A 27,622-nucleotide genomic window follows, 5' to 3' on the forward strand; every position below is an offset into this window, starting at 1 on the left:
AGTCCACTCTTTCTTTCTAGAATCATGGCGCCACATGCTGTATTTTCTTTTAATCTTTCTTATTCAGTGACAAATTGATTTATAAACACAAATGGCTGAAGTCTTGAATTTGGAAGTTATTTTCAGCAGTTTAGTAAATTCTTGTATGATCCTCCATCACCATTTTGTTTGTATTTAACTCCAGTGTGTTGAGTTTCTTGTATAATAAATAACTGGAATGACTTCTTCAAATCTGTGAGATCTGTACTCTATTGTTGATAGAAACCAAACACATTTTCATGATGGGGAAGAAGAATTCTGTCCCATCACTTCCCCAGTGAATCAAAAATATTGTGTATGTAGTTCATTAACAAAAACATACCAGCTATAAAGAGAGGAATACAGACTCCACAGACTTAACATTTTTGGGGATATCTGTGAGTTAATTTGTGTCTAGTACAGTGGGGGATTCAAAGGTGGGGGAAGAGAGAGTTTAAGGGCCAGATTTGTAAAGGTATTTAAGTGTCTAAAGATGCAGATAGGAGACCAGAGAGATTTTAAAAAGCACCCAGGTGCCTAACTTCCCAGGGGAAGGACCTGGAAGCAATGGATCAGATTCTCAGCATAAATAATCGTAGCTCCATTGAAGCCAATGAACCGGCAGCAATTTATGCTGAGCATCTGGCCCAATGTTCCCACTCTGACTCTGATATTGCAGACATGCCCATGAGTAGTCCCTGCTGAATCCAATGAGACGATCACTTGTATAAAGCTACTCATATACATAATTGCTTGCAGAATATAGGCCAGTGACATCAACTCTCTAAAGGGATGACAAAATGGCCTTGCAGACAACGTGACTGAAATATAGATATCATTTCACAAATGTGTGAAGGGCGAGAATAAGTTTTCAACAACCACCATATGGGCAAATTATTATATAAACAACTGCGTGAATATCAGGGCAATTAGTTTAACTTTTTTTTTTATAATTTTTCTGTGGTATGGAAAAGCAAATTTCAGGTTGGATAACTTCAGTTTTTGACCCACATGTCTGGAAAATAGAGCTGAAGGAGGACATCCCTTCACCTCTTAGTGTTTGCTGATATGAACTAAAACAAGAGCTGAGTTCAAAATCGCAATCTGTAACCTATCTGTTGTAAGCAGAGGATCCAATTCTCTTCTCACTTACCCTGCTCTAAATCTGGAGTAAATTAGTTGAGGTCAGAGGAATTACACCAATGTAAAACTTACATTTTTGTGATCAGAATCTGGGCCTGGCTATACTTAGAAATTGGTAAATCCAACTAATTTGTTGGAAGGAGATATGCAAATGTCTTTTTGAAAGTACTTTTGTCCTCTGTGTATTGTTTTAAAGAATGTCTTACATCCACTAAGTGGAAGAATCCGTCTTCATCAGTGAGCTGAGGCTGGGGACATAATGTTTCACGCTTTATCTTATAGTTGACATGGACATATAACTCTTGAGTAAAAATAAGAGCATAATTTGTAATTCTGTTGGAAAAGAGAGAGGGATGTGCCAGACTTATCTACTGTTCTTCCCTTGTACTGGCAGAAATTATACCCAGAAGAAATGACAGTGTCAAAAGGCCTTATTCAGATCCCATTGACTTCATTTAGAAACTGGATCTATCAAAAAGTGAAGAAGTGCATTAGGAAGACCAGACTGAAAAGGTACCTATGTAAAGAGCTCTTCAAAGGTCCATCAGACCACAAGAAGCAGTTGAGAGGGCTTCATGTTTTTTAGGTGTTTAAAAATAGTTTAAATAAATAAGTATTGCAACATTGTACTTTAAGATATTCTTTGGAGTAAAGAAAAAGAGGGAGAGCTGATGATTGACAAGAACTGCATGAACTGATGCAGCATGTGTCCCTATTGTACAAAGACTGCTAAGGCAAGAAGATGAATAATAATTATTAATACAAAACATTTATGCCATGCTCTAGATTTACATACCCTTTACTAACACAGATAAAAGCATATTTCCTGACCCAAAGAACCTACAATCTAAACATAACAAGTCAGGGAGGGTTGTAAAAAAAACAACATTCTTTAAAATAAATCAGGTGGTTAGAGGAAAAATATGGAGTCTTTATGAAGTCAAATACAAATCCCAGTAACAATGAGGAACACTTCTTGTCACTAGCTCATGTTAGTTAGAACTCTACCTGATGGAGCTCCCAAGGAGTACTGAATAGCTGGTTGAGTGAGAAAAGAAGATTGTACAGAAGGCATGACTACAGTTTCTTTAGTTCCAAAGGGTAGAGATGGGTGAACTGGTTTGGATGAAATAAGAAACTCTCTACTTAAAAAAAAACCCCTGTAACCCAATAATAGTACTTAACTCAGTTAAACCCTTTTGAGAGTTTTGATTTGGTTTGATACTTTATTTGAGGCCAAAAGAAATGATTGGAGGAAGGCTGAGATATTTCTGGATTCCTCTCAACTGGACTAAAATGGAGTCAGTATACAAGCCCATCCCAGAACAAGCAAAAGGGGCCTACTAGCCACTCCGGAAAGGTGGGGGGAGGTTCTGTACTGGGAATCAGTGACCCTGAAAAAGATTTGATAGGTGTCATAATGGATATTAGCCGAACATGAACTCCCAATGTAATTCTGTGGCCAAAAGAACTAATGCAATCCTGGGATGCATGAACAGGGGAATCTCAGATAGGAGTAGAGAGGTTATTTTACTGCTGTATTTGGCACTTGTGTGACCACGGATGGAATATTATTCAAGAGTTCAAGAGACACAGTTCAAAAAGGATGTTGATAAATTGGAGCGGGTTCAGAGAAGAGCCTCTAGAATGATTAAAGGATTAGAAAACCTGCCTTATACTGATAGACTCAAGGAACTCAATTGATTTATTTTAACAAAGAGCAGGTTAAGGGATGACTTGATTACAGTCTCTAAATAGTTACATGTGAAACAAATATTTAATAATGAACTCTTCAGTCTAGCAGAGCATAACATGAGCTAATGGTTGTAAATTGAAGCTAGACAAATTCAGACTGAAAATAAGACATCAATTTTTGACTGTGAGGGTAATTAACCATTCGAACAATTTACCAAGGGTTGTGGTGGATTCTCCATCACTGACAATTTTTAAATCAAGATTGGATGTTTTTCTAAAAAATATGCTCTAGAGATTATTTTGGGGAAGTTCTATGGGTTGTGTTAAACGGGGGTCTGATTAGATGATCACAATTGTCCCTTCTGGCCTATTGGTTATTGACTGATGGGGCAAGGGGGAGGGAAGACATCCTCTCTCCCCCAAGAGGTAGAGAGGGCCTGCCATGCTGCTGCCTTCCCCTGCTAGATTATTATTATTATTTGTATTGTGGTGGCTTCTGGAGACCCCAGTCAGGAGAGAGGCCCCATTGTGCTAGTAGTTGCACAAACACACAGCTTGACACCCTTCCCCAAGCAATACGAATCTATTATGCAACAAGCAAGGATAACAAAAGAACAGGGCTCATGAGAGGGTTAACGAAATAAGATCATGTAGTTACATAGGTGAGTTATGTGCACAGTTTGATGGGTCTGAATCATTTAGAAGTTTTTTGTTTTATTAATAATTAAATAAAGTCTGCTAGCTCCTATTGCCCTCTAGTGTAACCATTACTAGTTGGCTAGTGTTTGATAGGAATCTCAGTGGAGGTGGAGAGAAAGGCCTATCAGGTTGCCTACTGACAATGCCAGATGGAGAAAAAAGGTACAGCAGGCTCTCCCTGCAATTGTCAGAGGGGGTAGCAGGCTGCTATAGCTCACCAAGAAGCAGGATCACATAGGAGGAGCCACTGCCTCTTGGGGAAAGGAGTTTTGTGGGGAGGAGGGCTGCAGGACCTTCCAAGGCTGGGATTGTTCAAATGATTATCTGAGCTACAAAAATAAATCTGGTCTCAGAACTTTTTTTGAAGTTTTTCCCCTCACTGTCTGTGAGATTTGTTCAACTTTCTACACTGAGAATCCTACTTTATATGCAAACGCCACAAGGATGGTGACTGAAGGTTGTTGCTCCCTTAGTGTAACTACCGGAAGCTAATCAGTCCTGAATGGAGAAATGAGTCCTTTCTAGAGTGGTGGCAGCAAAGAGTGGGTGGTTGACTCTGAATCTGATCAGCTTCATATATGAATTTTCAGTGAAAATAAAAATAAACTCTGTCCTAAGATATTTCAGGAAGCCCATCCTTTTTCTTTAGAATTATAGAAGATTATGGTTGGAAGAGACCTCAGGAGGTCATCTAGTACAACCCCCTGCTCAAAGCAGGGCCAACCCCAACTAAATCATCCCATCATCTTATACTTGTGTTTTGAATGTGAGCTCTTGTATCTGTGGTGAGCTTCTAAGGATCCCTTAGAATCCCTGAAAAGAATAAATTAAAAGTTTTTCAAAGTGAAGTCTTTCTGAAGTGCACTCACCACTCTTCCTCATACTTCAGGAATATTTAATATAAAGTAACAAATATGGTGCAGTTTAGTGCCTACAAATTTACATTATATCATTTTTTTGAATTTGTGAATTGCCGCTATATATTAGTTGGGGCTGGTAGAACATTCTTGGTTCAACCTGGTTTTTTGTCAGAAAACCGAGTTTTCAACAAAATGAATTTTTTTTTGCAAAAAGTGCCTGCTTTCCATGGACATTTTTTATTTTTTGTCAAAAAAGAGTACCTGAATACCAAAATATTTCAGTTTGAATATGCTACCATGGTACCTCATGGGCGTTGTAGTTTGGTTTCCTCATGTCTCTATTCTCCTCTATGGGCTGTGCTCCTCAGCTAAACTATATATTCCATTATGCACCATAGCCAGGGACTCAGATTATATATTGCCTCCGCTCAACAAGAGGAGAGACTGTGGTGCATTATGGGAGATGTAGTCCAACCCTGAAGCCTAACCTATACAAATGGAAGCAGAAGGTACCACAGCAGCATTTCTGAATCAAAATATTTTGATTTCCTACCCCTCCCAAAAGGAGAAATTTCCACAGAAATCACTTCCATTTTCTGTCTAGCCCTGATATTTATGTAAAAAATGGCTAAACAGTATAATAGACATGCAACATCTCCTGCCCTAGAGAGTCAATACTGTAAGGACAGGTATCAAGTTACCATTGTAGCTAGGGTGACCAGGTGCCTGGTTTTCGACCAGAACACCCGGTCAAAAAGGGATCTTGGTGGTTCTGGTCAGTACTGCTGACTGGGCTGAGGACTGTCCAGTTGGCGGTGTTGTGCAGCGGGGCTAGCAGGCTCCCAAGAAGCAGCCGGCATGTCCCCACTCTGGCTCCTAGGTGTAGGGTCAGCCAGGGGGCTCTGCACGCTGCTCACACCCCAAGTGCTGCCCCCAGAGCTCACATTGGCTGAGAACCACAGCCAATGGGAGCTGCACCTGTGGATGGGGCAGTGTGCAGAGCCACTTGGCCCCGCCTCCATGTAGGAGCCTGAAGGGTGACATGTCGCTGCTTCCAGGAGCTGTTTGAGGAAAGTGCTGCCCAGAGCCTACACCCCTGAGTCCCCCCATACCCCAACCCCCTGCCCCAGCCCTGATCCTCCTCCTGCCCTCTGAACCCCTGGGTCCCAGCCCGGAATACCCTTCTTTACCCCAAACCCCACATCCCCAGCCAGAGTCCTCCCCTCCCCTCCCACAACCCAATGCCCTGCCCCATCCCAGAGCCACCTTTGAACCCGCTGCATCCTGAACCCTTCATTTCTGGCCCCACCCCCAGCCCAGCCCATACCTCCTCCCACACCCCAACCTCCTGCCTCAACCCAGAGCCCCCTCCCATACTCTGAACCTCTTGGCTCCACCCCAGAGCCCCCTCCTGCATCCCTAATCCCTGGCCCCATCCCAGAGCCCACACCCCCAGCCAGAGCCCTCACCCCCTCTTGCATCCCAACCCACTGCCTCAGCCTGGAGCCCACTCCTGCACTCTGAACTCCTCATTTTCTGGCCCCACCCTGGAGTCCGCACCCCCAGCCAGAGCCCGCACCCCCTCCTGCAACCCCAACTCTGTGAGCCAGCCCAATGAAAATGAGCGAGTGAGTGAGGGTGGGGGGAGAGAGCGACAGAGGGAGGGGGGATGGAGTGAGCGAGGCCTCAGAGGAGGGGTGGGGCAGGGCAAGGATGTTCAGTTTTGTTTGAGTAGAAAGTTGGCAACCCTAATTGAAGCTGTGGCTATGCAAATAAGATAAGAGTTAATATGCTAATGCTTGTATTAAGCATGCCCAACAGAGGCCTGAGCAGAGTCAAGCTGAGCTGATAGCTCATGTAGTTAATAGAAGTGATGTGCCCCTCTCTGACCAATCCGCCTCCTGAGTGCTAACTAAATGTTACAACTACTGTAAAGGGTCATTTTAGTCCAGTGCACAAACTCCATTATAAGCCTAGATATACAGTACCAAAATCTGTTCTGAGTCACACCAGTTTACACTGGAGTAATTCAAATTCTTTATGTAAAAGCATCATAAATATCTGCTGCCAGATGTCACCACATGAAGGTGCAAACTGCACTGGGACCAGTGCCTACCAGGAAGATTCAATGTAGGTGAATTTATTTGAGCATAAGCTTTTGTGAGCTACAGCTCACTTCGATGAAGTGAGCTGTAGCTCATGAAAGCTTATGCTCAAATAAATTTGTTAGTCTCTAAGGTGCCACAAGTACTCCTTTTCTTTTTGCGAATACAGACTAACACAGCTGCTACTCTGAAACCTGTTTCAATGTAGGTGGTATTTCTTCCACTAGGGGCTCTGTAGGAGTTCTGCTAGTGTAGGCAGCTGAGGAGATGTGCTGATTCACAGCATCTCTCTATTCCCCATTGGTTTGGCAATACGCCTTCCCTGGCCTGCAACGTACATTTGAGTGGTTCTGGTGCTATGTGCTGCAGCATCCGTACTACCAGGGATTGACTTTCCATTACAGGGGCCTATGCCAGGACTATGCTGATGGAAGCTGGCACAGGCCCTAGCATAAGTTCCCAGAGAAGGTTGATGAAGCCTAAAATATAAATTAGTACAAAATGGAGCTAGATTTGTTTCTATTGAAAAAGGGGATTAAGGGTTGCAATTATGCAAGAGAAAAAACACACCTATACAAGAAGGTACAATTACGATAGACCAATTAAAAAGATATATGTGTTCGGAGCACTAGGCTTTTCCCTGTTCCTAAAAGTTCTATGCCATGGGCACAAGTTAGAATGCTGCAAAAGGGGGCCTCAGTTTCTGGGCGATTGCTTATCTGTCTGAAGTTGACATGTTAGTCCTACGTAAAGGAGAACATTAGGAATAACCGAAAACACGAAGAGTTGAATTCATCCCTGCTTCATTCCAGTTTTATGTCAGTAGTACTCCAGTGATTAATCATTCAGGAGGTGTGCAACATACATCTGAGAGAGGGTGCACTGGATGGGGGGAGAAATGGTAATAATAGGAAAAGCAACTGAAAGGAGGATATATGTTAGAGAGTGGGGCCTGCTGTATATTACATCTTCCTATTATTTTCTGCCTGCTATGTCTCTCAATGCACCCCTTACTGTATACATTACGCTTACGTTGCACATCCATTGACTGCCAAGGCAATGCGAGTTACTCTAATTTATCCCTTGCATCTACTTACAAATATTTTCTGGCCAGCTGACACCACCATTTATGTTATTTGGCCTAGAGACCTCCCTAGAAGATGGGTTTACTCCAGCATGAAGGATAGACAGATCCTCAGGTGGTGTAACTCAGCATAGCTCCACAGAGCTAAGGCTCTAGCCCTGAATTTGACCCTCATATCTTCCTGCATTTAATTTTGCTTTAAAATGGGGGGAACTAATGCTTGAGCTGGTTGGCGTGTATCTTTTTATAAGCTATAAAGTGTTTTACTACAAAAGACCAAAAATAGACACACTTAGAAATCAGTATATTTAATTTTGGAAACATAACTTTCTGCTTGAGTAACTTTGTTGCAAAGTTACATAAGGGAAGGGACTGGTAACTTGTCATTATATCCAACGCTTACTAAAGTGCCTTGCAAATTGTGCTATAATAGGATTGTGTAACAGATGAATTCAGCTGCTCTTCTAGGCATAGCAGCTCTGAAAAATATCCGTTATCAAAATACGCCACCTTCTGGACACAGGTGGAAACGCAACCATTGGAACCTTTAGGAACTGTCCAGCAGTATTTAAAATATGAACTTCTGTTACAGTGGTGCTCAGGGTAGCAGATTTAAAGGGAAACTGTAATTTATGTTAAAGATTTTTGAATCTCTTCATATAATTACAAAGAAGAAGAAACTTAGAAGCACTCATATATTTATATTTGACACAAACAGTAAGCCACCATCTTGCCAGTCTGCTGATTTAAACCTAGATCATGCCATTGTAAAGGTGTGTACAGAGGTCCACACTGCAGTGGAAGTCTTGGGAGAAATTTTGGTTAGTTCAGACATTATCCCTTATGGGGCACCAGCTGGCTTTCTTTTCGGGGAGCCTAGTGCTAGCTATGGCATAAATCTTGTGCAGTACCTGTACATCCCAGTCTTGCTGTGGCTGGTCCCTCCACAAGTTTTCACATGCGTGCAGGAGTCCCATGCTTATGGCTAATTTTAAAAATATTTATCTCAGGAAGTGGGTCTAGAGCTTCTGCACTTCCAAAGTTACCACCCCACTTAATGTCTCTTTGAGCCTGTGTTCTGTCTTTGTTCATAACACACTGTAGAACCCTAACCATGGGATAGAATTAGAATTCACCAAAGCCTAACATTGCTATTCTTGAATTAATGTCTTCAAAGGAGTTGCATGGGCATAAACGAAGGTAGAATTTGGCCATCAGCTTGAAGTGAGGGAGCCTCCTTTTAGCATCTATGCAGAAAATACCCATCCAGGTGATAGCAGTTCTAGGAGTTACATGTCAATATATCTGAACACACTTCCATTGCATGTCTGAGTACAACACTGCTGCACCTCTCCATTGTAAACTATGGCACTGTTTGCTTTCTCAACATACTCTCTTCTCTTTACCTTCTTGTGTTTGTAGTAGTAAAGGCAGCCATCATGTTTCAGCACAAACCATCTCTTCCTCCAGCCCTTCAGTATCCCCGAGTGAGTTCGCTTGTGCAAATATCCTCGACATGTTGGCCTGGGAGTGCTGGGACAGCGGCTGATGTCTGATCCAACCAAGAGAGTCAAGATATCAGGGCCTGAAATTTTTCATTACAAATATTTGAGAGTGGACCAGAACTGGAAATAACAATTAAACTATATTAAAAAGTGTATCCTCTTTCCTCGTAGAAATATAAAACAAGGAATGAACAGAAAAAAAATCTGAACTCCATTTTGTACTGGAGACAGCATTGTACCTTCAGGACCCAGTTTCCAAAGAAGCCTCTGAAGTTAGGCCTGCACATTTTTCGTGTGTACCTGTATGTGATTGCAAAGCCTACATTTGAGGGAAAAAGCTGGTAACTGCATATATACCTGAAGGGGACACTTGTAAATCCAAATCCAGATTTGTGTGCAGAAATGTGAATTCACACAGAAATGTTGTGGGTGCAGCTTAGGAGGCTCCTGTGAAACTTTAGCCCTTAATCTCTTAAATATGTTCCTTGGGAATTCTTTCTTTGCATGTAGGAGTCCTCCTGGATTGCCACAACTTCTGTATCAACCACCCTCCAGGCTATGGAGTACTGGATATGCGCCCAATCTGCACTGTCCCTACCCTCCCCCCGCTCCTTAGTTGGCTGATGGGAATTCCTCAAAAGTGACGTTAGATTGCTAGGCTAGCTGAAAATGTGTTTTCATGATCAAAAAGAAAAGGAGGACTTGTGGCACCTTAGAGACTAACAAATTTATTTGAGCATAAACTTTTGTGAGCTACAGCTCACTTCATCGGATGCATTCAGTGGAAAATACAGTGGGGAGATTTATATACACAGAGAACATGAAACAATGGGTGTTACCATACACACTGTAAGGAGAGTGATCACTTAAGGTAAGCTATTACCAGCAGGAGAGTTAGGGGGAGCGGGGAGAAAGGAAGAAAACCTTTTGTAGTGATAATCAAAGTGGGCCATTTCCAGCAGTTGACAAGAACGTCTGAGGAACAGTTGGGGGTGGGGGGTGGAGGTGGGGGGAAATAACATGGGGAAATAGTTTTACTTTGTGTAATGATCCATCCACTCCCAGTTTCTATTCAAGCCTAAGTTAATTGTATCCAGTTTGCAAATTAATTCCAATTCAGCAGTCTCTCGTTGGAGTCTGTTTCTGAAGTTTTTTTGTTGAAGAATAGCCACTCTTAGGTCTGTAATCGAGTGACCAGAGAGATTGAAGTGTTCTCCAACTGGTTTTTGAATGTTATAATTCTTGATGTCTGATTTGTGTCCATTTATTCTTTTACGTAGAGACTGTCCAGTTTGACCAATGTACATGGCAGAGGGGCATTGCTGGCACATGATGGCATATATCACATTGGTAGATGCGCAGGTGAACGAGCCTCTGATAGTGTGGCTAATGTGATTTTCCACTGAATGCATCAGATGAAGTGAGCTGTAGCTCACAAAAGCTTATGCTCAAATAAATTTGTTAGTCTCTAAGGTGCCACAAGTACTCCTTTTCTTTTTGCAAATACAGATTAACACGGCTGCTACTCTGAAACCTATCATTATGCAAGGCACTGAATTTAGCCATATGGAGTGGAAATCTATCAGCTTCGTGAAAAAACTCATACAGGTACAGACAGACATCATCTTTCTTTCCAAATGCAAACAGATGGACATCATACCAAAAGGACTGAAGGTAAAAAATCCATTGCAATCTACATACCACACAGACTATGCTGACAGCTTGTGCCACACACTCTCAAAGAAACTGCGAAACCACCTGATCAACATCCTCTACAGCAAACAGGGAAAGATTAAGAATGAGCTCTCAAAACTGGATACTCACATAAAAAAACAACCTTCTACACAAACTTCCTCGTGGCTGGACTTTACAAAAACTAGACAAGCCATTTACAACACACACTTTGCTTCTCTATAAAAGAAAAAGAACACTAAGCTATCTAAACTACTACATGCCACAAGGGGCCACAACAGTGATTCCCTTAACCCACCCAGCAATATTGTTAATCCATCCAACTAAACTTTTAGCCCAGGAGAAGAATCTGTCCTATCTCGGGGCCTCTCCTTCTGCCCCACCACCCCCACGAACATGATACAGTTCTGTGGTGACCTAGAATCCTATTTTTGACATCTCCGACTCAAAGAATATTTCCAACACACCTCTGAACAGCATACTAACCCTCTGAGACCTTCCTACCAAAACTACAAAAAGAAGGATTCTGGGTGGACTCCTCCTGAAGGTCAAAACAACAGACTGGACTTCTACATAGAGTGCTTCCGCTGATGTGCATGGGCTGAAATTGTGGAAAAGCAGCATCACTTGCTCCATGACCTCGGCCGTGCAGAACACAATGCCATCCACAGCCTCAGAAACAACTCTGACATCATAATCAAAAAGGCTGACAAGGAGGTGCTGTCGTCATCATAAATAGGTCGGAATATGAACAAGAGGCTACTAGGCAGCTCTCCAACACCACTTTCTACAAGCCATTACTCTCTGATCCCACTGAGGGTTAACAAAAGAAACTACAGCATTTTCTCAAGAAACTCCCTGAAAAAGCACAAGAACAAATCCACACAGACACACCCCTGGAATCCCGACCTGGGGTATTCTATCTGCTTCCCAAGATCCATAAACCTGGAAATCCTGGATGACCCATCATCACAGGCATTGGCACCCTGACAGCAGGATTGTCTGGCTATGTAGACTCCCTCCTCAGGCCCTATGCTACCAGCACTCCCAGTTATCTTCGAGACACCAATGACTTCCTGAGGACACTACAATCCATCAGTGATCTTCCTGAAAACACCATTCTGGCCACTATGGATGTAGAAGCCCTCTACACCAACATTCCACACAAAGATGGACTACAAGCCATCAGGAACAGTATCCCCGATAATGTCACAGCTAACTTGGTGGCTGAACTTTGTGACTTTGTCCTCACCCATAACTATTTCACATTTGGGGACAATATATACCTTCAAATCAGTGGCACTGCCATGGGTACCCGCATGGCCCCACAGTATGCCAACATTTTTATGGCTGACTTAGACCAACGCTTCCTCAGCTCTCGTCCCATAATGCCCCTACTCTACTTGTGCTACATTGATGACATCTTCATCATCTGGACCCATGGAAAAGAAGCCCTTGAGGAATTCCACCATGATTTCAACAATTACCATCCCACCATCAACCTCAGCCTGGAACCAGTCCACACAAGAGATCCACTTCCTGGACACTACGGTGCTAATAAGCGATGGTCACATAACCACCACCCTATACCGGAAACCTACTGACCGCTATTCCTACCTACATGCCTCCAGCTTTCACCCAGATCACACCACATGATCTATTGTCTACAGCTAAGCTCTACAATACAACCGGATTTGCTCCAACCCCTCAGACAGAGACAAACACCTACAAGATCTCTATCAAAAATTCTTACAACTATAATACCCACCTGCTGAAGTGAAGAAACAGATTGACAGAGCAGAAGAGTACCCAGAAGTCACCTATTACAGGACTGCTGAATTGGAATTAATTTGCAAACTGGACACGATTAATTTAGGCTTGAATAGAGATTGGGAGTGGATAGGTCATTACACAAAGTAAAACTATTTCCCCATGTTATTTCCCCCCCGCACTGTTCCTCAGATGTTCTTGTCAACTGCTGAAAATGGCCCACCTTGATTATCACTACAAAAGGTTTTCTTCCTCCCCCCCCACTCTCCTGCTGGTAATAGCTCACCTTAAGTGATCACTCTCCTTACAGTGTGTATGGTAACACCCATTGTTTCATGTTCTCTGTGTATATAAATCTCCCCACTGTATTTTCCACTGAATGCATCCGATGAAGTGAGCTGTAGCTCACGAAAGCTTATGCTCAAATAAATTTGTTCGTCTCTAAGGTGCCACAAGTCCTCCTTTCCTTTTTGCAAATACAGACTAACACAGCTGCTACTCAACTTTTCATGATCCGATTCTCCTCTGAATGCTATGATACTATTTTACAATAATCATACAATACCTTGATGCTATTAGCACATGCATGTATTTATCCCTAAAGACCTGAAATCCTTATTACGCAGATGGAACTTCTAAGCAGCACCGGGACAGACAGCAATCCCTAAAAAACCTTGAAAGCTATGACTATGACACATTTTCATTTGCAAAATGTTTGCTATTAAGGCTGCATGTCTCTGTGGTGACAGTTGATGTTGGGAATACTGCTGTTAAGCCAAGTTTCAGACCATGGGGGAGTTTTCTTGGGTGAGTTAAACAGCCCCCACCCCATGAACAGGAATTTCTCCAGGAAATGGCTGGCACGCTCTTAAATTTAACAGTATGAATGGGTCCTCAATATTTAAAGAACTTGCTATGAGTCAAGATAATTCTGACACTGTTTTGTAAAAACATTTTAATTTACTGAATTTCCCTCGAGCCCCTATCAAAATCATATGTGGGAGAATTAAAAGGACTACAGCAGATTGACTCTCAACATGCAAATATGAATGTATTTTGGTTTTAGTCACTACTGCTACCGGAAAAATATGAATGATTATTATCACTGACAATTTGTTTCTGCAAAATGCTGTGCCCTGAAGTAACCTTTCTGCTGTCCATACTAGACCTGGGTCCCCAGTAACAAAGATATTGCTAATGGGCGCATAGAGTCAGACTGTGAATTTTCCCTTTGAGGAAACATCAGACATAAATAGCATATTGGTGTCTCAGAGGCCCCTGTCAGTAGACATCTCTCTTTGAGGCGTGAGCCCCAAAAGCAATATCACAGAATGTGCTCTTTGTCACATGACATTTTAGCTCAGGTTTTAATGATAGTAGAAGTAGGTAATATTAGCACCTAGAGCAAGGAGAAAATTGGGGTCTTATCTAACCCAGATCTTTATCTTGTCATCTCACTATGCCATCAGTTTCCAGCTGCACTCGTATCACATCCCGATGTCAAACCACAGACAGACACCCATAGACAGTAGAAATAGAATACAAAGTTTGTTTCGCTTTCTAAATATTAGGAGAATCAAGCTTGTAGTGTTTTCAAATGCCACAGGAGTGGAAATTTTAACACTTGTCTGGGCTCCTTTCTGTGATTTGCTGCCTCTCTCTCCTTTTAATTACAGAAAGCACTCACTAACAATGAGACATTTGCAAAACATTCTTCTGAAGGGCATAAACAAGGCAGACATAAGAACATAAGAATGACCATATTGGGTCAGACTAATGATCTATCTAGGCCAGTATCCTGTTTTATCCTGCCAGAGGCAACCAACAGAACTAAGGCAGTTATTGAGTGATCCATCCCCTGTCATCCAGCCTCAGCTGGCAGTCAGATATTTACGAACCCCAGAGCATAGGGTTGTGTCCCTAACCCTAACCGCCATTGATGGACCTATCCTTCATGAATTTATCTAATTCTTTTTTGAACCCAGTTATACTTTTGGCCTTCACAACATTCCCTGGCAACAAGTTCCACAGGTTGAATGTGTGTTATATGAAAAAATACTTCCTTTTGTTTGTTTTAAACCTGCTGACTACTAATTTCATTGGGTTACACTTGGTTCTTGTATCATGGTGAAGAGGTAAATAACACTTCCTGATTCACTTTCTCCATACCAGTCACGATTTTATAGACCTCTCTCATATCTCCGTTCAGTCGTCTCTTTTCCAAGCTGAACAGCCCCAGTCTTTTTAATCTTTCCTTGTATGGAAGCTGTTCTATACCACCAATAATTTTTGTTGCCCTTCTTTGTACTTTTTTTTAATACTAATATATCCTTTTTGAGATGGGATGATCAGAACTGCACACAGTATTCAAGGTGTGGGTGTACCATGGATTTATATAGTGACATTGCGATATTTTCTGTCTTATTATCTATCCCTTTCCTAATGGTTCCTAACATTTGGTTAGCTTTTTTGATTGCTGCTTCAAATTGACTGGATGTTTTCAGAGAACTATCCACAATTACTCCAAGTTCTCTTTCTTCAATGGTAACAGCCAATATAGACCCCATCATTTTGTGTACATAGTAGGGATTATGTTTTCCAATGTGCATTACTTTGCATTTATTAACTCTAAATTTCATCTGCCATTTTGTTTCTCAGTCACCCAGTTTTGTGAGATCCCTTTGCAGCATCCTACCTCCTCAGACAGCTCCTTAACTTGTGCCATTTATCTTTTATCCCAAGATTTTTTGTTTACGATATTAAACAAAACTATCTGTTTTCAAACAAATATTATAGTCTATTCCAGAAAAAATCAAAATATGTCATAGCAGCAATATTTTGAAGCATATTTTAAAAATATTTTTTTAAATCACCTTCCTTTTCTCTCATTCCTTAACTGTGAAGAATTTGTTTGTTAAACTGAGTAAATGAGAATAATGTTGCCTGTTTGTCCATTTCCCCATATGTTTTGGCAAGGCCTAGATAAACAAGTGACTCTACATTCAATTTAGAGGGCTGACATCTTAAATTGCTAATGAAGTTTTCTATGGTGTCTATTCACCATCATGTCCAATTGCTCTCTGCACTGTCCATTGATCCTGTCTCACGGAATTAATGATAAGATCAAGCTTACCCTTTCTTGCCAGATTTGCAGCTTGTGAATGTGGTATGCTGGTGACATCAGTTCCATTGACAGCCAGCACAATATCGCCCACCTGAAGCCCTGCTTCCTCAGCTGCACTGTCTAGAACCAAATAGGAACAAAGGATTTTATTTAGGGAAGGTACCACAATGTATATAATTCTGTTACATTAGAAATATTGTTTGTATTTTGAATTATAAACTTCTCTAATATTTAACAGAAATCTTGTTTCTCTTAAATATGAGGGGACTTGACAGTCACTCTTCCACACAATTCTTTTGTCATGTGTTCACTGAGTACATGAACATATAGAGTCAGATTTTTTAAGTGAACTATACCTCGTCTGTAAGGTTTTTATTATGCAAAGGACTCTGAAGATGCAGAGATCCATCTGTGCTGTGTTCCATGGAGAGCCTAACTTTGTACCCCTAAAGCCTGTCTCCCTATATGTTTCAGAGTAGCAGCCGTGTTAGTCTGTATTCGCAAAAAGAAAAGGAGTACTTGTGGCACCTTAGAATGCATGAAAGCTATCTGCATATGCTAATCTGTATTTTTACATGTGAAAAACCTTGGGCATACAATATTGGGCACACAAATTTTAAGGCCCTTTTGACACACACACACACACACACACACACACACACAGAGTAGATTTTACAGCATCTCTCCCTTTAAAGGACAGTTTAGTAAACATTCAATAAAAAATAAACCTCAGAGCAAGCCCCTGCTTAACCTAAGACGATGCTGTCAGACATACTGCATCTTCTCCCAAAGAATTTTTCCTCCATCTTTTTAAAAATTTTAATTATTGTATCTTGTCCTGTGGGCATGAAACTATATGAAACACTTTGGAATCAAGAAGTGAAAGGGGGAATTCTTAATTCACTTTCAGATGAAAAATACCATGCTGAGCAAACACTTCCACTTGAGCAAGCCAAAAATGGTTTTAAAAATATTATTTTTAATACAGTAGAACTTCTTTTCGATAAAATCTTCATTGTCCAAAATAGGGTTATATCCCTTGCCATGAAACATTTACATAAACATTCGCACTCTTACCTGAAATCCCAATAATCAGAATAAAGTTAAACTCCCCCTATTAGATTGGGGGAAATAAGGTTCTGGGGTACTACACATCTAATAAAGGGCTAAGGCAGGGGTGCTGGAACAATTTGTGTAGTGGGGGTGTTGGTGTCATTGAACCAAACTATAAACCCTCTATGTAATGGAAACCACTTCAAGCCAGGCACAGCAGCATCCCCAGCATCCCTATTTCCACCACCAATAGGCTGAGTGTAGTCAGAGAACAGGCTCCCATTGACTGCAATGGGCATTTGATCAGGCTTCAAAATTGTACTCTCTATGCCAATGGCTAAATCCTGCTTGCCATGTTTCTGTCATCACCCCATTGTTTGGGGACTACTGATGTGAGGAAGGCTAACAGGATTTTGCGCTAAATATTTTTAACCTTTCTCCTTTAAGAGAAAAAGCAATTGACATAGGGACAGTAAAAATGTGCCTGCTTCAGAACTGCTACGAGATCACTTTTTTGTTTATGCATTAGTTCCTGAAAACCACACATACAAAAGACTCATGCAAATGCCAGCTAGGAATGTAGGATAAGTTATATAAGCAGAAAATATGCTCCATTTAGGTACACTAATGCATGATCACTTAAATTCTACCTACTTGTGTCTCAGACTCATTTTTTCTTCTTTTCAGCATGTAATTAAGCATTCCCAAAAGTACTATGCAAAAGGTTCTTCAGAAAAATCACTCCATGCCCTTATTGTTTAAAATACATATAATTTTAAATTACCCAAGCACCATCATTTAGTAAATGTGAGTCTACAATATATTTCAGAGGCTGTTTATAAGCAGTGGGGAGCAAATTAGAAGGTTAATGGTAATGGTAATGGTAGTAGACACAGCAGTAGCATGAGTCTCTATCTATTTCAGAAAAATAAAACTCAGATTATAGATCAGCTGTGTATAAAATGGAAACTCAGCCATTTTGAGTTGTATCAGGCTAGAAGATGCCATACAGGGTTTTAAAAGGTAATTTACGGTCCCCCAGTCTTCTATTTCAAAATGTTAAAAAAAAAAAAATCTTAAGGGTGTCACATGCTGTTCCTTAATACAATTAGCCACATTTTGAAGAAATGGAATTATAAAGCAATCTGGCCTTAAAGACTAGTCACTTTTTAATTATTTTTTTCAAACAACAAAAGTGTTTAAAAAACACACTTAATAGCAGAGATAGATAATTTACAGTAGCTACTTAATTTTTCAATTTCTTTTGTTATACACAGTATTAGTGTTACTTCTCTGTGTATTATCTATGACATATGTATTCTTCAGGCCAAAACTGTCCCCTCATCCTAGCCCCAGATACCTTACATAAACTCTTATTATGGGTTACATTCACTGACAGAAGAGGCCAGGAGGAATGTTTCTGCAGAGCAGAAGCAGGCTGAGCTATTTAGTACCAGCGAGAAGAAGCATCTCCTCTTTTTCTCCCCCTGCAGGGTAAGAGCAGAGGTGACTAACTTTGTATGGGTGGCAACGTTAATTCTTGGTTTCCCAGCTTAGTATCACAGCTGGTTTGTGGGTGGTCAGACCTAGCCATTAGAGCCAGAGTCTGCAGTCACAAAACAGGAGTCAGGAGTCAGCTGGGTCAGGATGCCAGGGAAGCGGGAGCTGGAAGCACAGGGCACACAGCCCAGAACAGGATGGAGCACAGATGTTTGAACAGCTTCCTGTTCCTTCCTGCTGCTGTCTTAAGTAGGGCCAGCAGACCAATCAACTGCTCTGGGACTCCACCAATAGATCTGCAGGGGCAGAGCCTCATAGTGGGGCTGGGTTCATGGGGCCCAGGTAAGCAAATACCTGCAGGCTGCCAGATGTAGAGTGGGACCATGGCTGCTCTTTTAAACCCTGCAGACCCAAGTTTGAGACCCACAGATCATGACACCTTGCAACCCTTTATGGCAACTAGCTGTTCCTAGATATGTCACCACATTTTCACTACTTCTAGCAATGATAGGCGCATGTGGTAACTTGATATTTCTGCTAAAATCATCAGTAGTAAAATCATTAGCAATGCTGACATTTAGTTTTGTCATCATTCTGGTTCAGAGTTAACACCCCATTGATAGAAGTGTAAGCAGCTTACAGTTCTCTCAAAATGACTGTTTCAAAATGACATCAGTGTCATTTTATACCTGATTCATACTGTAAAGGTAATCTTCACAACAATCACAGCTAGAGATTTCCTTCTTAAAAAGAATGGAAGCTTAGCTCTGGAGCAAAATTACATGGCAATTTCTGGAAACAGGGCAATTACGGGGCCATTTGAACCACTGCATAATCATATTATAGCTGGGGTCCTGTGTGTATGTGATTCAAAAGTCAAGTTTTCCTAGGCTTGCAATGTTGTCTAGCATTTGATCTCTTACAGGACATATTAATGGTACACATAACATATAGATAAACAAAGCTATAATTTTCTAGGAGGTGTACCAAAAAAGTCATGCTTATTTACTTGCATACTACATGTTAGGCGATCATGGGATAAATCCTAGACAATATAGCGAAGGAAATGTAATATAAATTATCCATTTCTAACGTATTACTTTTTTTTCCACTGGATAAGCCTGTCCTTTGCATGGGAAGCTCTTCTACTCTGAAGGTTTTATTTTTAACATTTAATAAGCAGAACATTTGCTCTGAGGCAACAGGTTAGAATGACTTTTAGAACTGAGCAGATACTTCATGCACAAAGCATGACTGATATACAAATCTAACCATGTTCAGACCTTAAGGCTTTCTCTGGGTTTCTGATTGAAGTCTTAAAGCTGGTAAGATTTTTGACCTTTTCTGCTATGTTTCTGTGCATCAGCTTCTCTATACTCCATTTCTTTCTATCAATCCTGATTTTTTCTCCAGTGCAGTTTTAGTATGATACTGTTTGATAGCGCTACACAGATTGACCTGAAATTTACTTTTTAAGGGTTCTGCACGGTTGACAGATTTGCAACCTCTCAGGTTCAAAATTTAAAGCTCATATAAACTGGCTGCATGCTGGGCCATCATATTCAGGAGACAAGACATTTTGGTACATAAGGCCAGGAAAAAAGCCCTGCTGCACAGCTTTGAATAGCACAGTTGTTCTTGGTTAGGGCTTGTCTATACTTACATGTTACAGTGCTCTAACTTGCTGGCTCAGGAGTGTGAAAAATCACCCCCCGAGCGCAGCAAGTCTGAGCGCTTTCAAGCGCTAGTGTGGACAGGCTCCAAGTGCTGGGAGTAGAGCTATTCCCCTCATGGAGGTGGATTACCAGGAGCGCTGGGAGAGCTCTCTCCTAGCCCTCGCACGTGACCACACTCACACATCAAAGCGCTGCCGCAAGAGCGCTCCCATGGCACTGCTTTGAAGTTTCTAGTGTAGACGTAGGCTATGGCTACACTTGCAGATATAGAGCTCTGGGAATTAAACCAGCCCTCGGAGACAGCAGCAGGGAAAGCGCTGCCATGTGTTCACACTGTCAGCTGCAAGCACAGTGGCGTGGCCCCATTAGCAGCTCTTGCAACACCACAGAAAGCAGTGCATTGTGGTAGCTATCCCAGTGTGCAAGTGGCTGCAGCGTGCAGCAAGTGGCTGCAGCATGCTTTTCATATGGGGGCTGTGGAGTGTGACCGGGAGGGGAGAGACAGTGTGTTTTGGGGCACAGAGAGTGTGTCAGCATGCTGTCTTGTAAGTTCAGAGAGCAGCAGGGGGAAACCCTGATATCAGCTCCCACCCCCCGCCTCTCTCTCTCTCTCTCACACACAAAGCTGCCTCTGCAGCAGGAGCATTCCACAGCAATGGTTTGCTTTGTGTCCCGGAGCAGATAAGCATGCCAGCTGTCAGAAACAGAGCTTTGAAAGGGGATATCTACATGCCTGGACCCGAGTTCAAAACAATGATGAGAGTGGCCACTTGACTTCAAGGGATTATGGGACATTTCCAGAGGCCAGTCACAGCGCAGTAATACAACACGTCATTCACACTGACACCCCAGCCTTTCTGCCAGGGAGCAGCAAGCGTTATGCTTCCCATGGAGGTGGATTACCCGGGGCACTCCAGCCACGGAGTCCAGGTGCTCTAAGTGCCTTGCCCGTGTGGACACCTCAGGAGTTAGGGTGCCTTGGCTGATTTAATGCACTCTAACTTGCAAGCATAGCCAAGCCCGTAGTCTTCCTCCATGCTACTGGAGCCACACAAACAGGGGATGGTAATATACCCAGGACCAGAATAACATTCATTGAGTGGCTCTACCTGCATGTGTGAAGAGCAGGAACAGATACTGGATAGTCTCTCTTTTTCCCGCTGAGTTTCTGCTGTTGCATGTGGGAATAAGGAGCCTCTTCTGGTGGTTGGAAGAACTCCTACATTCTTTTGGAGTAAGGAGCTACCCACTACCAAGCTGATGTTTGTGCTGTGAGCACAGTGTGCAAGACTTGCACAATTAAAGGAATTTTTTCTCCTCTCCCGTTAGGCCTTTGAGACTAGCCATCACCATTCCTTGACTTGTTTTTTTATGCATCTCCTCTTTGGGATTCTTGCCTGAATGGAAGGCAATTGGGGAAAATCTGTCCCATGCTGTAAGTTGGGGGGAATGTTCTTATTATGATCAGTGCATCTTCTATGTCATTCCCAAGGGCTTAGTTGCCATTTATGGCAGTCAGACTAGCAGAGTTTCAGACCCCATCTTTGGGAAGAGGGTTGATTCAGGCAGCTATATACAGCAGAAACAGGTTTTAAGTGGCCACTTCTGAAGGGGAAAAATTCCTTCCTAGTAAGGAGTGTGATAGCATCTGTGGTTTCAGGGTAGCAGCTGGGTTAGTCTGTATCCGCAAAAAGAAAAAGAGGACTTGTGGCACCTTAGAGACTAACAAATGAGACTTGTTGAGCTCCCAGCTGACTAGATCCCTTAGATAGTTTGCCACAATCAATTCAGGGATATTGTTAGCTTGTTTTATTGAGTACTATGTAAGTCACTTTGGTATATTTTCATAATAGAAATTAACCTGTACAGGCACCACTTACTAGTATCCACTTCAGTCACAAGAATGGGCTTTGAGAACTGGATTCGGAATCCCCAGGGGTAATCACCAGTTCCTTTTGTGATCCTCACTGTTCGTTCACGAACTGTAAAGTAAGGAAAAGGATTGACCTCAAAGACTCCCTTTATCTTTGCAAATCAAACTCAGTTGAACAAATAGACACACACTTTTAGAGCTTGCCATCTAAGTTGTGTCTGCAAAATATGGGCTGAATTCTTGAACAAGTATAACTCCATCTCTTCCTAGGGCTGTCGTTCTTTTTTCATGCTGAAAACCTATTTATCTTCTGGAGATGTGTCCCTTCTTCCTCTTCATGGCTATCTTTTTTCATCCCTTCTCTTCCATAACCCCCAGCCTCTCCAAGACCTTGATCCTACGTTGGGAGCTGCCTGCACAGATCCTTAAGCCCATATGGACTGTCTTTAAAGTCAGTGGAATTCAGCATTGATACAGGAATCAGCCTCAATGCGAGATCAGGGTCTAAGCTTCTATTCAAATCCAAACCTGTCTCCCCAATAGTAATTGAAAAGGGATAGAGTTAAGTGGAACTTACACTCCTCAGAAGGTCTGATTCATTAGGAAATGTTATACTGATGAGCGAGTTAAAAATATGCTAGAATGCACTCCTCAGAACTTCAGCTTTTAGCAGTTTGATTCCTTCACCAGGTATTTGTTTAATGGGAACCCATATTAAATTATTTATCATAGCTGTGTTGTCTCCAAATTGTGTAACATTTGGAAGGCAGAAAATGCTTCAAAGGTTACATTCAGGCAAATTGACTCTCTGTGTGTCTAAAAGAGGGTAGACACTGAAATAAATATTTTAAGTAGTGTGCTTTGGGAGAAATTCCTTTGGGAGAAAAGGCAATCAAAATGCACAACATGCTCCTGATACATTTTAAGAGAGATTTTTACAGAACTCGAGATTTATAGAGCACATTTCATTTGCTACAATCTTGGGAATAATCTATGAGCTCCAACATGGGACCAACTCCTGGAAAGCTACAAAGGTATTGCACCTTCTTAGTTGTTTCAAGAAATTTAACACTGAAAAAATGGGTTCTTGATATTATGTTTGCATGACTGGGGTTACACATTGAAAACGGAGCAATGAGAACATTTTCATGCTCCCAGCAAACTGGCACTTTTCCCATTCATTCTACTTGAGTGAGACAGTGTTCACATCACTTGGCTGCAGTGGAAAGCAGATACTGTGGCTGTTATGTGCCTTTTTCTGATTGTGAATAGTCCCTCCTGAGGTTGCCATACCTGCAAATGTTTTGAAATTAACCTTGCAACTCAACTTATAGACTTTGCCCATGCCAGTATTCCCACTGTTCAGCAAATGACTGGATTTTAGTTCTAACCTCTTACAAATAAGAATTTTGTCAAGAAATTAGAACATTCTATCAGAAGTTAATTAAATAAAGAACTACTTTCTAAACGTTTATGCCTTTTTGAACTTATTGGATTCCTCCACTTCCTGCCCTCAGCATCAGTGTTTGGGGCCCTGCCCATAGCTAGAGTTCTCTCAGCATGACCATACCTCCACAGAATACCTAGAGACACTGTGAGGACACTTTGTACTTGTAAGGTTAGAATGCTTACCTGCTACTGGCCTAGGCCTTTTGCTGAGACATCTAGGACTATTATCTGGACTGATATCATCACCTCTGAAAACCCACGAAGCTGAATGAAAGTTCTCTGTGTAGAAACCTCTCTCCTCATTTTCACTACGGAGACTCAGATCCACTGAACGGGCTTCCTCTGAGTTTACTAGGAAGATACAAATGAGAATAATTTAGTTTCACTGCCAAAATAAAAAAATGCAATATGTGTAAAAGGAGTGACAGCAAAGGATGGAGAATAATCGACACACTTTATTATGAGAGAATGAGGCTGGAAAAGGGAAAAATTTTAAAAAATAAGGTTGTGTTCTTTTTTGATTCTTTGTTTATGTATAAAGAATCTGAAAGGGTTTAAATTTTTCTTGCGTCAGGCAGGATGGGATTAGTTCATAGAAAAGAAAGTAAGGGACAGGGGATATTGAGGTGGGGGGGAGAATATGTGAGAAAGAGGGTGAAGCTGACTAGGAGTGGAAGGGTGGGGGAGAGGACAGCAAAGGAGAAAATGTCCAAATGTACTATAGCAGGGGTCGGCATGTGGCCCATCAGGGTAATCTGCTGGCGGGCAGCAAGACATTTTGTTTATGTTGATTGTCTGTAGGCACAGCCCCCCACAGCTCCCAGTGGCTGCGGTTTGCCGATCCCAGCCAATGGGAGCTGCGGGAAGCAGAAGGCAGCACATCTCTGCGGCCTGCTGCTTCCCGCAACTCCCATTGGCCGAGAACGGTGAACCACTGCCTCTGGGAGCTGCGAGGGGGCTGCGCCTGCAGATGATCAATTTAAACAAAATGTCTCACAGCCCGTCAGCGGTACCCTGATGGGCCGCGTGCCGAAGGTTGCTGAGCCTTATACTACAGTATTCCATATAGTTCCTAATAAAATATTCATAACCTCTTTAAATAGTTCTGTAACTTTGGTGCTGCTCAAAATGCATGCTCTCAAAGCCAAAAGATAAAAGATAACACTACCTGAATGCAAAGGTGTAATGCAGTCTAACTCTTCTTCTAAAAGTGGAAATATTTCTTAAATGTGAACATGTCTTTCCTCCCCATTCTTGGCCAAGTTCAGTCTGGTGTAAATTCTATTGGCTTGTTTCGGTTTTCACCAAAAGGTTGGCAGTGATTGGATGTCTAACATAGTGAATGCCAGTGAAAATGAGATAGGATCAGAGGCTAAAATAGGGAAAGAACAAATAAAAATTGCTTAGACAAGTTAGATGATTGGAGTCACCAGGGCCTGATGAAATGCATCCTAGAATACCAAGGAGATGACTGAGGAGATATCTGAGCCATTAGCGATTATCTTTGAAAAGTCATGGAAAACAGGAGAGATTCCAGAAGACTGGAAAAGGGCAAATATAGTGCAAATCTATAAAAAGGAAAATAAGGACAACCTAGGGAATTACAGATCAGTCAGCTTAACTTCTGTACCCGGAAAGATAATGGAGCAAATAATTAAGCAATCAATTTGCAAACATCTAGAAGATAGTAAGGTTATAAATAACAGTCAGCATGGATTTGTCAAAACAAATCTTGTCAAGACAACCTGATATCTTTCTTCGACAGGGTAACAGGCCTTGTGGATGGGGGGGAAGCAGTAGACGTGGTATAACTTGACTTTAGTAAATTTTTTGATACTGTCTTGCATGACCTTCTCATAAACAAACTAGGGAAATGCAACCTAGATGGAGCTACTATAAGGTGGGTGCATAACTGGTTGGAAAACCGTTCCCAGAGGGTAGTTATCAGTGATTCACAGTCATGCTGGAAGGGCATAATGAGTGGGGTCCTGCAGGGATCCGTTCTTTGTCTTGTTCTGTTCAATATCTTCATCAATGATATAGATGACAGCATAGAGAGTACACTTATAAAGTTTGAGGATGATACCAAGCTCGGAGGGGTTGCAAGTACTTTGGAAGATAGGCTTATAATTCAAAATGATCTGGACAAACTGAAGAAATGGTCTGAAACTGAAGTAAATAGGATGAAATTCAATAAGGATAAATGCAAAGTACTCCACTTAGGAAGGAACGATCAGTTGCATACATACAAAATAGGAAATGACTGCCTAGGAAGGAGTACTGTGGAAAGAGATCTGGGGGTCATAGTGGACTACAAGCTAAATACGAGTCAACAGTGTAACACTGTTGCAAAAAGAAGTGAACATCATTCTGGGATGTATTAGCAGGGGTGTTGAAAGAAAGACATGAGGAATAATTCTTCCTTTCTACTCCACGCTGATTAGGCCTCAACTGAAGTATTGTGTCCAGTTCTGGGCGCCACATTTCAGGAAAGTTGTGGACAAATTGGAGAAAGTCCAGAGAAGAGCAACAAAAATGATTAAAGGTCTAGAGAACATGACCTGTGAGAGAAGATTGAAAAAATTGGGTTTGTTTAGTCTGGAAAAGAGAAGATTGAGAGGGGACATGATAACAGTTTTCAAAGTACATAAAAGGTTGTTACAAGGAGGAGGGGAAAAATTGTTCTTCTTAACTTCTGAGGATAGGACAAGAAGCAGTAGCTTAAATTGCAGCAAGCCAGGTTTAGGTTGGAGATTAGGAAAAACTTCCTGTCAGGGTGGTTAAGCACTGGAATAAATTGCCTAGGGAGGATGTAGAATCTCCATCATTGGAGATTTTTCAGACTAGGTTAGACAAACACCTGTCAGGGATGGTCTATATTATACTTAGTCCTGCCATGAGTGCAGGGGACAGGACTAGATGATCTCTTTCGTCCCTTCCAGTTCTATGATTCATTGCAATTGTGTTGGTTTAAGGAACAGGTCTGAATTTGGCCTATTAAGTGCACATCTTTCTCTGCAGTCTTATTAGTTAGCAAACTGAGTACAGTTTACGGAAATTTGGAGTTATGATTCAAGTACTGGAGGTGCTTGGAATCTGCCATACTGTAGAAACTGAAAAACAGCAGGAGTGTGTGGGAAGGAAAAATCAGGAGCTAAAATAAGTGTCATCACTCAAACATTGATTGAAAGGTTTGACTGCCTGTTATATTTTTATTGTTGTTGTAGCCATGTTGGTCCCAGAATATTAGAGAAACAAGGTGGGTGATGTAATATATTTTATTGAACCAACTTCTGATGGTGAGAGAGACAAGCTTTTTCCCTTACACAAACCTCTTCTTCAGGTCTGGAAAATGAGTACCCCCTGCGTACATTTCCCAGACCTGAACAAGAGAAATGGGAAATGTACTCAGGGTGCAATCATTTTCCAGACCTGAAGAAGAGGTTTGTGTAAGGCAAAAGCTTGTCTCTTTCACCATCAGAAGCTGGACCAGAAAAAGATATTTTAAAAAGATATCACCCACCTTATCTCGCTATTATAATTTGGCTCTTTTACCCAGATAAATTATATTTACTTGAAAAGTCCCACACATATAGGTTTCGCAAAAAGAAAAGGAGTACTTGTGGCACCTTAGAGACTAACAAATTTATTAGAGCATAAGCTTTCGTGAGCTACAGCTCACTTCATCGGATGCATTGCATGAAGTGAGCTGTAGCTCACGAAAGCTTATGCTCTAATAAATTTGTTAGTCTCTAAGGTGCCACAAGTACTCCTTTTCTTTTTGCGAATACAGACTAACACGGCTGCTACTCTGAAACATATAGGTTTATAATCTGCACATTTACTGACTGTTGCACTTAAGTCCAAATTTGAATAAGTTTTGAATTGGACTCTGTTACATTTGTACTCATGCAGGTTTCATAAAAGTATAATTAATGACTCACACACATGATATATCCCACTCCAAATCAATACATTTCTATGATGACTTCTGCTAATCTTTCTTTATTAAAAACAGATTTATAAATACATATTGTAAGTGATCTATTAGAGTATGCAGACTATTATGTGACTATCTTCTTGTGTCAGATTTTTGTTGCCCTCTCTAAGTAATACATAACATTACTTTTCAGAGTAGCAGCCGTGTTAGTCTGTATTCGCAAAAAGAAAAGGAGTACTTGTGGCACCTTAGAGACTAACAAATTTATTAGAGCATAAGCTTTCGTGAGCTACAGCTCACTTCATCGGATGCATTGTGAAATGCCAAAAGTAACAATACACATTGATTCACAAGCACACACCAATTTACCTTTGTGTTCTCTTCTTGACCACTGATTGCCCATGTGTAATCAGTACATTATTTCTGTGAAAATCCT

General features: G+C 41.5%; 1 protein-coding gene across 2 annotated transcripts in view; it reads right to left on the reverse strand.

The window, feature by feature from the left end:
* The window catches only part of LOC119855859, a 62,564-nt gene that overhangs the window by 18,467 nt on the left and 16,475 nt on the right, over positions 1 to 27,622 (reverse strand). For both annotated transcript variants that reach the window (XM_038402699.2, XM_043514162.1), the window contains 4 exons: positions 23,430 to 23,597; positions 21,805 to 21,906; positions 15,705 to 15,815; positions 9,011 to 9,189 (listed from right to left, as the gene is read on the reverse strand). In XM_038402699.2, coding sequence (XP_038258627.1) covers positions 9,011 to 9,189; positions 15,705 to 15,815; positions 21,805 to 21,906; positions 23,430 to 23,597 — 560 coding nt within the window. The remainder of the gene's footprint in view (positions 1 to 9,010; positions 9,190 to 15,704; positions 15,816 to 21,804; positions 21,907 to 23,429; positions 23,598 to 27,622) is intronic.

This window comes from Dermochelys coriacea, chromosome 5 (genome assembly GCF_009764565.3).
Source record: "Dermochelys coriacea isolate rDerCor1 chromosome 5, rDerCor1.pri.v4, whole genome shotgun sequence".
NCBI lineage: Eukaryota > Metazoa > Chordata > Testudines > Dermochelyidae > Dermochelys > Dermochelys coriacea.